The sequence below is a fragment of the Dipodomys ordii genome, unplaced genomic scaffold (genome assembly GCF_000151885.1).
Source record: "Dipodomys ordii isolate 6190 unplaced genomic scaffold, Dord_2.0 Scaffold106, whole genome shotgun sequence".
Taxonomy (NCBI): Eukaryota; Metazoa; Chordata; class Mammalia; order Rodentia; family Heteromyidae; genus Dipodomys; species Dipodomys ordii.
Window position 1 is genome coordinate 5053490 of NW_012267322.1, and position 14098 is coordinate 5067587.

At 36.5% G+C, this 14098-nt stretch overlaps 1 protein-coding gene across 6 annotated transcripts in view; it reads left to right on the plus strand.

The window, feature by feature from the left end:
* Positions 1-13684, plus strand: part of Chd9 (chromodomain helicase DNA binding protein 9) — a 130657-nt gene extending 116973 nt beyond the window's left edge. For 3 of the 6 annotated variants that reach the window (XM_013027938.1, XM_013027940.1, XM_013027943.1), the window contains exons 34-38: positions 2107-2246; positions 3338-3559; positions 5623-5751; positions 9224-9328; positions 10215-13679. In XM_013027938.1, coding sequence (XP_012883392.1) covers positions 2107-2246; positions 3338-3559; positions 5623-5751; positions 9224-9328; positions 10215-11105 — 1487 coding nt within the window. In that variant the 3' untranslated portion in view covers positions 11106-13679. Of the gene's footprint in view, positions 1-2106; positions 2247-3337; positions 3560-5622; positions 5752-9223; positions 9329-10214 lie in introns of all 6 variants that reach the window. The other 3 variants (XM_013027939.1, XM_013027941.1, XM_013027942.1) reach the window with 2 other exon arrangements.
* Positions 13685-14098: the final 414 nt, after the last annotated feature.

Sequence of the window (14098 nt, forward strand, 5' to 3'; positions counted from 1 at the left end):
AAAAAAGAATATCCCTTTCATGAATAAATAATTTTTTAAAAAAGCAAACACCTAAATCATAAGCCAGTTGTGACTGGTTTCTATGTAATTGGAAGTACAGAATAACTTTAGAAATAGTGTACTCCATTCCAGATATAGTGCCTCACGCCTATAATCCTAGTTACTTGAGAAACTGAATTCCAAACGATTGAGGTTCAAGGCCAGCCTGGGCAAAAAGTATGTGAAATCCCTTCTCAGTTAATCAAAAGCTGGGCTAATGATGCTTACCTTCATCACAGCTATGTAGGAGTAAGTATAAATAGGATTAACAATCCAGACCACCAGGCAAAAAACAAGATCTTGCTCACCAAATAACAAAAGCAAAAAGACTAGGGATGTGGCTTAAATAGTAGAGTACCTCCTAAGTAAGAACAACACCCTTAATTCAAAGCCCATTACTACCCCTTCCCCCACAAAAAGGTATGAAAACAAAAGTAATATATTTCAGCAAACTATAGGATATAGGAATTAGTTATGACTACTCAAGAGGCAGTGATCCAGGACGATGGAGTTGCAAAAATAATCTGAGCAAAAAATTAGACTCTCCTTCTCAGCCAATACGTTTAGACCCTCCCCCCACTTCTCAGCCAACAAGCCAAGCTGCTTGGTGGTATGCGCCTGTGGTCCCAGCCATACAGAATGCCAAAGATAGGAGGATCATGGTTCTAGGGCCCCAAATAAAGCACATCTGAAAAATAACTAAAACATAAAAAAGACTGGTGGCATGACACAAGTGATAGATTGCCTGCCTGCCTGCCTGCCAGTAATAGCAACATCAAGTTTGCTATTTTTTCAAACCCCAGTACAGTACTACCACACACACCACACACACACACACACACACACACACACAAAACCATCTGTCATCTTCATGCAATTCTAATAGGAACAAAGTTCCTATTTCAAATATCCCTTTTCATTGTTTGGTAGATATTTTTTTGTTTGGAAGTAAATTTTTCATGCTGTATGTGATTGTCTACATTTGACATTCTGCCTTTGAAAACAGTACAGAATTAACTTTGTCTTAAGGCTACATAATAAACTTGACATTTTAAAAGCAAAGAACATATCTTCCCTTGGCACTATATTTCTTCTAAACATGAATTGATTTGAATCAACAAATATTTACTGAATAACAAATTTGTGCTGTGTCTCTGGAGGCATAAAAAATATGTTCAGCATTGTTCATGTTTTTTGTCTAATTATTCTTTATGTCCTTCTAAAATTATTGAGAGAGATGTTCAACCTTAACTGGGTCTCACCATGTGGACCACTACATAACATGCTCTCCTCAAAATGCTGGTTTTCAATTAAAGCAGATAAATGAATTACATTTCCTTTATACTTTATCCATAAAATGAAAAACTTAGTCTGATTTGCCATGAAATTCTTAGAAACATTTCAAATTGCCTACTGTGTATGTGCATTTTATGGGGAATTCCTATAATTTGGGAAAATAAGGCTTTATTATAGGTGTTAACTTGAATTGATAACTGATTCCATTTTCTGTTATTAAAAATTAAAGCAGATATTAAAAATTAAACTGGACACTGGTGGCTCATAATTCTAACTGCTCAGGAGGCTGAGATCTATGGCTCACAGTTCAGAGCCAGCCTGGGCAGGAAAGTCCATGAGACTCTAATCTCTAATCAACTGCCAAAAAATCATTGAGCTGTGGCTCAGCATGATAGAGTGATAGCCTTGAGCACAAAAGCTCAGGGTTAGCACCCATGCCCTGATTCAAGGTCCATTAACAATAAAAAATAAAAAATAAAACTTAGGTGTTCACAATCTAGATTTGGCCTACATTGACATTCTTCCTTTTCTTTCACATGTTCATTTTTATTCTTAAGCCATTAATGCTTGAATTTGTCCGAAAGTGTTGGGTAAAGATAACATGTATGATGTATTTTGATGAAGGAAAGAAAAATTTCATAGCTTATAAGTAAGGAAAAATCTAAGCAGCTCATTTCAGAAAATACCTGAAATAGTAGCTTAAGGATGGCATAGCCTAGCAATGTTTGCTGAAGAATAAACTTTAATCCTTATTTTAAAATATTTGATTAGGTACCTCCATTCAGTCAACATCTGGTGCCAATGGAGTAATACTAGATAACCAGCCTCTGGTCAAGAAAAGACGAGGAAGGAGGAAGAATGTAGAAGGTGTCGACATCATGTTTTTTAACAAGAATAAACCACCTAATCATGTAAGTAATACTTAAAAATTACTGATCCCCAGTCTCAAATTCAATTCTAGCAAATAATCATACGTGTGTGTGTGTGTGTGTGTGTGTGTGTGTGTGTGTGTGTGTGTTCATGTGCCCGTCTTGGAGCTTGAACTCTCAAGGCCTGGTGTGTGTGTGTGTGTGTGTGTGTGTGTGTGTGTGTGTGTTCATGTGCCAGTCTTGGGGCTTGAACTCAAGGCCTGGGGTGTGTGTGTGTGTGTGTTCATGTGTCAGACTTGTGGCTTGAACTCAAGGCCTGGTCATTGTCCCTGAGTTTCTTTTGCTCAAGGTGTTTAGGGTTTTAAGAAGAGCAATGAATTGTGCACCAGTGGCTCATTCCTGTAATTCTAGCTACTCAGTAGGCTGAGATCTAAGGATCACCGAAGCCAGCACTGGCACAAAAGTCCCTGTGAGACTCTTATCTTCAGTTAACCACTCAAAAACTAGAAGTAGCACTGTGGCTCAACTGGTAGAGCACTAGCCTTGAGCACAAAAGGCTCAGGAACAGCGCCCAGGCTGAAGTTTAGCTGAATATTACATGATATGTACACACACATAAAGTTTTTTTTTCTTTGTTTTTTTTTGTTTGTTTGTTTGTTTTTGTCAGCCATGGGGTTTGAACTCTGGGCCTGGGCACTGTCCATGAGCTCTCTTCAGCTCAAGGCTAGCACTCTCCCACTTGAGCTACAGCACCACTTCCAGTTTTCTGGTGGTTTTTTGGAGATAAAAGTCTCACAGACTTTCCTGCCTGGGCTGGCTTTGAACTGCCAATCTTCAGATCTCAGCCCCCTGAGTAGCTACGTTTACAGGCACGAGCCACTGGCACCCAGCTGTATAAAGTTTTTTATTAGGAAGGTTGGTTAAACAAGTTGATTATTCCCAAGTAATGAAATGCTACATAGCTGTTAAAAATCATGTAAATCTGTGGCCATTGCTATTGAAATACTGCTACCGTATTATTAAATGGTAAACAATCATGTCACACTTAAATTTTTTTACAGGATCACTCTATTGAACTAAAATTGAAATGATAAAGCATGGAAATAAGAATATCATTTGCTCTTTTTGTACAGGTTACTTTAAGCTTAACCACCTCACAGATTTCCCCAGGACTAAATCCAGCCCTATCCTATACTCAACCTCAAAGAATTCCAGATACAGAAAGTCCAGTTCCCGTTATTAATCTTAAAGATGGAACAAGACTTGCAGGAGATGATGCACCGAAGAGAAAGGATTTGGAAAAATGGCTTAAAGAGCACCCAGGTTATGTGGAAGATTTAGGAGCTTTTATTCCTGTAAGCTATGCCTTAAAAAAGCTTTGTATATTTTGTTTCAATAGTCTGTCAAATGTATAATGACAAAGCATAAATTCTCATCCGCTTATCTTCTATTTGCATTTTTCCTAAGACTAGGAAAGTAAGCATTAAAATATAGTTACCATCTTTCCTATGATACATTGTAGCATTTTCCATTCTGTCTTTTAATAGGGCTAGGACTATAACTCAATTGGTAGAGCATTTGCTTAGCCATGTGCAAGCCCTAGCAGTGCGTGTTGGGGAAGTGAATTCAGAATTAATTATTTAATGTAAGATTTATTGATAACATAGAATATAATGTTAGAGCCAATGTTGGTTGAGGACAAAATTTCAAAGGTTTTATCTGAAGGCATTTATTTTCAAATAATAATCATAGAAAATGCTAAATAAAAATGTATACACCTGTCACTGTTTCTTAACAGTTCACATCCATTATCTCATTTGCTAAGAGCTTTATTAGGATGGTACTGTTAGAACTGTTATATAGATAATGAAATTGAAACAATTGACAGTTTAATAATCCAAAGCCATATGATTTAGAGGCTGAAGCTAGAGTAGTGAGCAGCTTTAAGTCCTTGCTCTTATGCCATTTATACTGTAGTCTGTGAGGAGTTCTCAAACTTTCCTCTTAGTACTACAAAAGGAATTTTTGTGTTGTTGTTGAACCAGGGTCTCACTATATAACCAAGGCTGTCTTAGCCTGTTGAGCACTGGGATTACAGGTATGCACCCCCTATAACTGGCTGTAAAAGACATTTTTCAAGTTTTTGTTATCCATCATTTCAGTACAAATAAACAATTTAGTATATTAGGTTAGTTTATTAGGACTTGAAAAACCCATTTAAAAGTTAGCATTTGTTGCAAAGTATACTAGATGTGATGGCTCAAGCCTTGAATCTTAGCTACCTGCGAAGCAGAAATCAAGAAATAACAGCAGTTCAAGACCAGCTAGGTCATAAAAGTTTACAAGGCTACATCTCAACTAATGGCAAGAAATAGTGACACATGCCTTTTATCCCACCTACAGGGGAAGCACAATGGTATGTCCCTGTCATCCTCAGCAACACAAGGAAGCACAAGTAGAATGATTGAAGTCTAGACAGGCCTGGTCATAAAGCAAGACCAGATCTCAAAAATACTCAGTGTAGCCAGGCACTGGTGTTCACGCCTGTAATCCTAGCTACTCAGCAGGCTGAGCTCTGAGGATTGAGTTTCAAAAGATCAGTGGAGACTTTTATCTCCAATAAATTACCCAAAAAAAAGTTGGAAGTGGTACTGTGGTTCAAGTGATAGAGCGAGCACTAGCCTTGAGCTAAAAAAGTTCAGGGAGAACACCCAGGTTCTGAGTTCAAGACCTAGTACTGGCAAAATTTAAAAAAAAAAAAAGAACTGGAGTATTTGTTCAAGTGGTAGATTGCCTGTAAATCTGAGGTTCTTGAGTTCATTCCTCAGTACTGCAATAAATAAAAATAAATAATAGTAGTAATAAGATAACATCTCCTTTTCTAGGGATTTCTTAGATCTCAGACATTATATGAAGGATCTTGCTTTCATAGCAGACCATAGTTAGTGATCCTGAGTAATTTTTCAAATATATAATTTGGAGAAAAGCTCATGTAATGCTTTTTGTTAAAAATTAAGTGTGTGTGTATGTGTGTGTGTACTGTATATATATTTTTTTTTGTACAGGTACTGGAGTTTGAACTCATTCCCTCACTCTCACTTGGCTTTTTCACTCTATCACTTGCTCCATATCTTTACTTCCACCATTTTGCTGGTTAATTGGAGACTGTCAGTTTTATCTGCACAGACTGGCTTTGAATGGCTATCCCCTGATCTTAGCCTCCTGAATAGCTAGAATTACAGGAGTGAGCTACTGGAGCCTAGCATAATTTTTTTTTAATTTTTTAAAGGTTGAATACTAAGGGATAATGACTATTCATCATATTGAATTAAGTTACTTGAAACAACTTACATGTGATGTTTTAATAGTTTTACATAAGCAAAAAATTTAAACCTGTTTCTTTGTCCATATACTTTAGAAAATGCAACTACATGAGGGAAGGCCTAAACAAAAAAGGCATCGTTGTAGAAATCCCAATAAACTTGATATTAATAGCCTTACTGGAGAAGAACGTGTTCAGCTGATTAACAGAAGAAATGCCAGAAAGGTATTTATGTACTTTTTGTTAATATCTAGAACTCAGTTTCACTTTGCATTATTATCTAACAAATCAGAAAGGGGGTTGAACCTAACAAATAGGTGAAGAAAGATGTGTGTGTGCCAGTCCTCAGACTTGAGCTCAGGGCCCCGCACACTGTTACTGAGATTTTCTTACTCAAAGATAGCATTCTATCACTTGAGACACCCCTCTACTTCCAGATTTTTGGTAGTTAATTGGAGATAAGAGTCTCAAGGAGGGCTGGGAAGGTGGCTCAGTGAGGCCCTGGGTTCGATTCCTCAGCACCACATAAGCAGAAAGAACAAAGCCGGAAGTGGCGCTGTGGCTCAAATGGTAGAGCGCTAGCCTTGAGCTGAAGAGCTCAGGGACAGTGCCCAGGCCCAGAGTTCTGGCCCCACGACCAGACTCCAAAAAAAAAAAAGAGTCTCAAGGACTTTTCTGCCTGGGCTAACTTCAAACAGCAGTCCTCAGATATCAGCCTCCTGAGTAACTAGGATTATAGGCATGCACCAGTGGCACCTAGCTTTGCAGGATAATTTTCTGTAGTGTGATTTAAAATTCTATTCTATTGGCTAAGCTAGTAAATGAAATAGGCAGGTCAGTCAACATTACTGCCCAAGTAATGCTATTGCCAAAAGTTGTGAACTGCACAAGGGTCCTACATCTAAGGCAGCAATTCTATATAGGTCCAGTTTTCCCTTTGCAGTTTTGAATTATGCCTGAAGACTTTGGTTTCCAGCAAGTACAGAGAGTCGGTGGACACCAGGAGAATACCACTTGCACTTTGAGTAGAGGCCACAGATACTGCCAAACTTTCTACAGTATTTAAGATGGCCCCTACACTACCAATCCAAAATATCTACAGTGCAAAGGAAGTCTGATTTAAGGGGATACCATTCCCATGCATAAATTATATTTTACTGGCACAATATTATGTCATATGGTCTTAATGTGTTTTGTTTACCAAAAACTGTATAGTACATAATTTTCTGCTAGATGGAAATAAAATATCTAAACAAAAGTACTGTTTATATTAATAGTACTCCTGTGCTTCTTCCTTTGTTTTACTGATTGAGGTCTTTCTAAAGCCTATTCTGAATCAAATATGGCTTAGTATTTGATTCATCAAATAATTTGATGTATCAATTCACATCTCTTCTGAACTCATCAAGTAAATGATAGAAGACTTGTAATATACTTTTAAAAACTGACCAAAAATTATTATTAAGTAGCTTTTTGAAGAGGTTACAATTTTGTTTGGCAAGTTTTAACTAGAATGTATTTTGATCAAGGTCATGCCTTCCTTTGTTCTCTACCAAATCCCCCTCCCATCTCTACCCTCAAGGTTTGGGCTGTTTCGTTAACTTGGCTATCATGAATAGTGCAGTATGTGTGTGTTGACTGTGTTCCGACTTGTGATACGTAATATTCTGGGTAAATGCCCTAGGGTAGTATCACTTGTTTATTTTCTTTCTTTTTTTAGTCAGTCTTGGGGCTTGAACTCAGGACCTGGGCACTATACCTGAGCTCTAGTGTTCTTTGAGTCACAGCACAACTTCCAGGTTTTGAGTGGTTAATTGGAGATAAGAGTCTCACTGGAACTTTTTCTGCCCAGACTGGCTTCAAACAGATCCTCAGATCTCAGCATCCTGAGTAGCTAGGAGGATAGGCAAGAGCCACCAGTGCCCTGCCTATGTTTATTTCCTTGAGGAATCTCCAAGCCACTTTCCAGAGAAGTTTACATTCCCATCAACAATATAATAGGATTCATTTTTCTCTGTATAACCACCAGCACTAGTTATTATTTGTATTCTTGATATTGGCCAATCTTACTGGAATGAGATTGAATCTCAGTGTTGTTTTGATTTACATTTCCTTTATTGATAGGGATGTATTGGCCATTTTCAGTTTTTAGAAGTCTCTATTTAGCTCTTTTGCCTGTTTATTGAGTTATTGATTTTTGTGAGGTTTAGTTTCTTAGTGATTATACTTTTGAAAATGTACTTTTGATAAGTTTATTCTGATAAGCAAGCAACAAAATTAAAGAAAGGAAAGATGGCTTCAGGATAAAGAACAGCATATTTCCCATTGAGATCCTCCCCACACAGGCTTGGTTATTTTACATTAATTGTATTTATTCCCTGGTTCTGTTTGGCTCTCTACTTAATGCTCTCATGGCTAGGACAAAAATACATTACTTTTTCCCCTGTTTCCCTGTTTCTCATTAGAAGCATTGGAATTAGAAAAAAAAACTTTTTAAAGTAATATTTTAAAATAGTTTCCTACATCAGCTCCTTTAAGTTAACTTATTTCTTATAGTTTTATAGATATTGTTTATTCAGCTCTTATTAGTATTTCAAAGTGAAAGCAGGAGTACTAAAAAAGAATTTACTAACATTCTTGTGTTACAGTCTTTGCACTTCATTTTATACCCAAAACTCATATTATTAATATGAGGATTGAATTTGTCTTAGCCAGTTTTAAGAAAATGGAACAGTTTGGGGCTTTCTTGTTCCATTTATTCTAAATTTTATTTTTTCTTTTTATTTTCTCAGAGTCTTGCTCATTTTCTTTGATTTGTAGAAGTTTTGTCTTGAGTCTCTAAGATACAGGCTTTGATTGATGAGTTACTAGCTAAAATAATCAACCTACCAATTTGAAACTGAAGCTTAATAAAAAGCAGAGTCTAATAGAAATTGGCAAGACCAAGTAAGAAATACAAGGAATATCGGATAACACTAATAGGTAGTATAATGCCTACATGTCTAAATCAATTTAACAGGACATAGCTGAGTGCCAGCAGCTCATGCCTGTGATCCTAGCTACTTGATGCTTGAGTCAGCCTGGGCAGAAAAGCTGGAAGTGGAATAGAGCACCAGCTGGGAGTGAATGAGCCAAGTGATAGCTCAAGGCTTTGATTTATTCATATTTCCATAGCTAGTTAATCTGACTTTAAATGGCACACTCTTAATTAGGTTCTCTTGCCCACTCAGCAAAATAAGTGATAGTTCTTCATCTTAGTGGTCAACTTATTCTACTTAAAACATTTACTTAAAAATTTACACAACAGGGGCTGGGAAGGTAGCTCAGTGGTAGAGCGCTTGCCTTGCATGCATGAGGCCCTGGGTTTGATTCCTCAGCACCACATAAGCAAAAAAGAAAAAAGCCAGAAGTGGTGCTGTGGCTCAACTGGTAGAGCGATAGCCTTGAGCTGAAGAGCTGAGGGACAGTGCCCAGGCCCAGAGTTCCGGCCCCACGACTGGACCCCCCCCAAAAAAAAAATTTACACAACATATATTTTTATCTTATGCCAGTAGTCTATATGGATTGTAATGGTCTTTTCCAACATAATTTAAATATTGCTGAAGGTACTTGTAAAATATGCACTTTAAACTGTTACAGCACAGAATAAAAATAATTTCACATTGAATAATACGTTAAATCTCTTTTTTTTTTTTAGGTTGGAGGTGCATTTGCTCCCCCTTTGAAAGATTTATGTAGATTCTTAAAAGAAAATTCAGAATATGGAGTAGCTCCTGAATGGGGAGATGTTGTTAGACAATCTGTGAGTATTTCACAAATACTACTTTTTATCATTTTAAAAATTAATACTTATGGTATATCATGGTATAGTAGCAAAAAATGAGAAGACAACTTTTTTGTTGTTGGTGGTGGTGGTCATGGGGCTTAAACTCTGAGCTCTTCAGCTCAAGGTGATTGCTGTACCATTTGAGCCACAATGCCACTTTGAGTTTTCTGGTGGTTAATTGGAGATTAGACTCTTACAGATCTGCCCGGGCTGGCTTTGAACCATGATCCTCAGATCTCAACCTCCTGAGTAGCTAGGATTACAGGCCTGAACAACCGGCACCCAGCTCTTTTTCAACTTTGAATCCATTTTAGTCTTACTTTCAATGATTTTTTTAAACTATTTTTTCAGATTAAAGGGGCCACTTCTTTTGTCTTCTGTAACAAATGGTGATATAAAACATGGAAGAGACTAAAGGCCTCTCTCTCTACTATCTTTTCCTATGAGAAATGGGAGGTAGATGAACTGTTTCAAGTAACAATGTAGAATAGAAATTAAGCTATGAGCTGGGAAGGTGGCTTAGTGGTAGAGTGCTTGTCTTGCATGCATGAGGCCCTGGGTTTGATTCCTCAGTACCACATAAACAGTGGTGCTGTGGTTCAAGTGGTAGAGCGCTATCCTTGAGCTGAAGAGCTGCGGGACAGTGCTCAAGCCCAGAGTTCAGGCCCATGACTGGCCGGAAAAAAAGAAATAAAGTTATCTCTTCCGTAATTATTTGATATACAGAATATGTTTACAAATAATTATGTGTTTTAATAGGCTTATGGTACAGTAAGCTAATATTGATTTTATTTTCATGTAGATAATAAAAATGAATATATTTGTATGTATGCATAAGTGTATTTTTTTTTCTTTCCTCTAGGGGTTTCTTCCAGAAAGTATGTATGAACGCATTCTCACCGGTCCTGTTGTAAGAGAGGAAGTGAGCCGGCGAGGGAGACGACCTAAAAGTGGAATTGCAAAGGCCACCGCAGCAGCAGCAGCAGCAGCAGCAGCTGTATCTGCCACCAATGTTACAGGCAATCCTTTGTTAACCAATGGATTACTCCCAGGTGTGGATCTAACAACTCTTCAGGCCTTACAACAAAACCTGCAAAACTTGCAGTCACTGCAAGTTACTGCTGGGCTTATGGGAATGCCTGCTGGCCTTTCTTCAGGAGGAGATAGTAAAAACATGGCTGCTATGTTCCCCATGCTGCTGTCAGGAATGGCTGGATTACCAAATCTGTTGGGCATGGGAGGACTCCTGACAAAATCTGCAGAATCTGGGGCAGAAGAAAAAAAGGGAAATGTTTCCAAGGAGCTAGAATTAAAAAAAGAAAGGACAGAGAGCCAAAATCCAGAGAATGGTGGAGAAAACTCTGTGTCAAGTTCTCCTTCAACTTCCTCTACTGCTGCATTAAATACAGCTGCAGCTACCAACCCTTTAGCTCTTAACCCACTATTACTATCTAATATACTTTATCCAGGGATGCTTCTCACTCCAGGCCTTAATCTTCATATTCCAACCTTGTCCCAGTCTAATAATTTTGATGTACAGAAAAACAAAAACAGTGACTTAGGCTTGTCTAAGTCTGTAGAAGAAAAAGAAGAAGATTCCAGAGTTAAAGATCAGGAAGGCAAGGGGGGACCTGAACCTAGTCCTCTCAATGAAAACAGCACAGATGAGGGTTCAGAGAAAGCAGATGCTTCATCAGGGTCGGATAGTACATCATCGTCCTCGGAGGATTCCGATTCTAGTAATGAAGACTGATTTCCAGACTGCACTTAAATTATGAACTGATTTTCAGATTTTTCTTTAATTATTAATTGTAAATATCCCAGTGTTGAGTGCATCAATAAGTTACTGATGGAACATTTCAGTTATTTGTTTAGAAGTGCAAACTGCTTTCAGAGACATTTTGCATGTAATATTTCTTAAGATTCATAAGTTTCTGAACTCGTATGTACTATCAAATACATAATGGTATAAAATTACAACAAAAGGCATTATAATTTTGTTGGGGGTTAATTTTATGAAAATTATGCTCAATAAGAGTTGTATATTTAATATATTTGCAGTGAACACAGAATACTTTATGCATATTACTGATTTAATTTTGAGTATAGTTTTACAGCCTCCTTGACACCTATCATTTACAGATCAAAACTCAGCAATAATTTGGGCAGCTAATGAATGTCATGAAAGCTGTAGAATCTACATCACCATCCATTGCTTTAATTACATGAAAATGCTCTAGTGTTGTGATGCACTGCTGATGTTTCCAATTCAGGTACAAGTATGTTTTAAAGAAGAAATAAGTTTCCCAATCAGCCAATTTAACTGGCTACCTGTTACCTCAGCTGAGTTAGTTTAGGAAGTTTACATTCATTTCTAATTCTGTACTTGTTTTCAGGGGTTTTTTAAACACATATATCATTAATCTGGCAAAGAATATGACTTGTTTTTTGCTGAGCTTCATTTGAACTCAGTAAAATTAAGTCATACAATAATCTTGTGTCATGTAACTTTGGCACCCTATAGGCATAGATGTAACTTTTCAAAGTTTGGCCTCCTATTAAAAATAATTATGTCTCAGATGAGAAATGTCTTTTTCCAGGGTTCAGAAAGGGCAAACTCATGAAATGCCACTGAGAAAAACTTTCAACACAGCATACTTCATGTAAAAGAAATTGTTTGTTCACTTTATTTGTGCAGATTTCTATTTTGTGTTTTAATGTCACGGAAATATTCCAAAATAACTGATAATAGTGGTAAAGTAGTGTGCATAGTCTGAATTCATTTTGAGTTTCTAGGTGTAAGCAGATTAAATGTTGCCCTGAATCAGTGTTGGGTTATCAGTTTATAGTTAATATACTGCGCTACCCATTTTGAAGATGCACTTTGAATTATCTCAAAAAGCTATACCTATAAACTACAAAAATGAACTTCAAAGCTTCTGATCGATTTCTTAGAATCCTTTACCATGTAAAATCTGGTATTTGTCTGGTATTTGATTTCAGTACAATTTTTCCTGCTAAAGCTGCTATTATTCTGACAGGTAGAGGTCCAGACTCACCTTCATTGAAAGCAATCATAACTGAATTAAACAAAAATTATTTACAATTGAAGGAGAGATGAATTTTTGCATTTTCCTGGTACCCAAATCAGTCAGTGATGAAGTTTGCAAGGAGGGGGATACCTCAATTCTCTCCTTTAGGAAACAGGAAAAACAAAAAACCCTTCAATATGTTTTGATAGAACTGTTTTGTCATGAATTAAGCAATTGTATTAGGTTTTCCAAGACCTTTACCAGTAAATTTTGTTTCTATATGTAAAATAAATAGCCCTTTATTAGAGATACAGTGTTATATGTATTTACAAAATTATATAAGTTCCATTGGGATTGTATTGATTTTTGTATTTTCCCAAAGTAGTAATTTGAATTGATAGTCCTTTATGCAACATCTTAGCAATAGTCACTATAATGCCCATCCAGGAGAAGTGGGTAGTAATCATCCATCATGGAAATGATATATTACATTCTAGTATCTTCCCTTTGCAGTATTGCACTTTCATTTAACTAGAACACACCTATGAGATAGCCAAAGTTTTTCAACCCAGTTAACTTAGTTTGCCAATGGAGTATTTCAGCACCATTCATATTTCCCTTTCTTCCTCTAGTTTTACCCATATGATTTTTATTCCTTTCTTCCCTCAATTAAAAAGAAAAAGGAAAAAAAATCCTAGATCTTATCACTAAAGTCTAATTTATAGCAAATCTATGAGATAAAGTATTTTCCTAATTATAATCAAATGGATTTGGTTAACATCCTAGTAATTCTCTTTATATGTAATAAGGCAATTACAGTTTTCAAAGCATTAAGGCTAATGTTAACTTAAACATTCTCTTGGGTTTCAAGGCATTTCTTTGTAGTATTGATGGGGGGGAAAGTTGTTCAGGTATATCAGCTAAGAAAAATAACATGCAGATAAGGTTGTGTAAAGTTAAGGGTTATAAAGAGAAAAGAATCAATAGAATTACATAAAACTAAAGTGAGTTGAAAGGATATCCAAGTATGTGTTGGTAGTTACTAAAAGACTTATAGCTGTTATTGCCTTGTATTTATAGCCCTTGTTCAGGTTTCATGATTTAAGTCTTAGTCCAATTTTTCTTTTGGACATTTGCAATATTTACCAGTTGTGTTTTGTGTAGTCTGAATTTGCTTTCTGTAGTTGAGCAAACGTCTTTAAAGTCATTTGTAATTTATTAAATTACTTTCTATGATGTTCTATAGAGCAAATTGAAGTTTAATTATTTTTTATTAAACATATTCTTTGACTACCCATGATGTCAGCCTCTGTACATGACAAGACTTCTAAAACTGAATTTTTTATATAACTTCTTACTCCATTTATGAAACCATAGTCATAAATCTTTCAAAGGAAAGTATATTTTAGAAGGTGTTTTTTTGTTTGTTTGTGAAATAAGGTCTTGTATCCCATCCTGGGCTCAAACTCAGGCTCCTCCTGCCTCAGATTCTTAAGAGCAGAGATAACAGGCATGTATCACCATACCCATATAGAGTGTTATTTAATTAAATTTATTTTTATCTTTAGATAGTTGTAGAAAGGGGTTTTAATTCAACATGTCAGTTTATGTGTATTATCTGCCAGAAGAATTTAAGAGACAGGAATTGACTGATATGATATGCACAGTAGTATTTTCAGTGTTGCCAACTTTTCAATTTAATTTTCGGCCCACT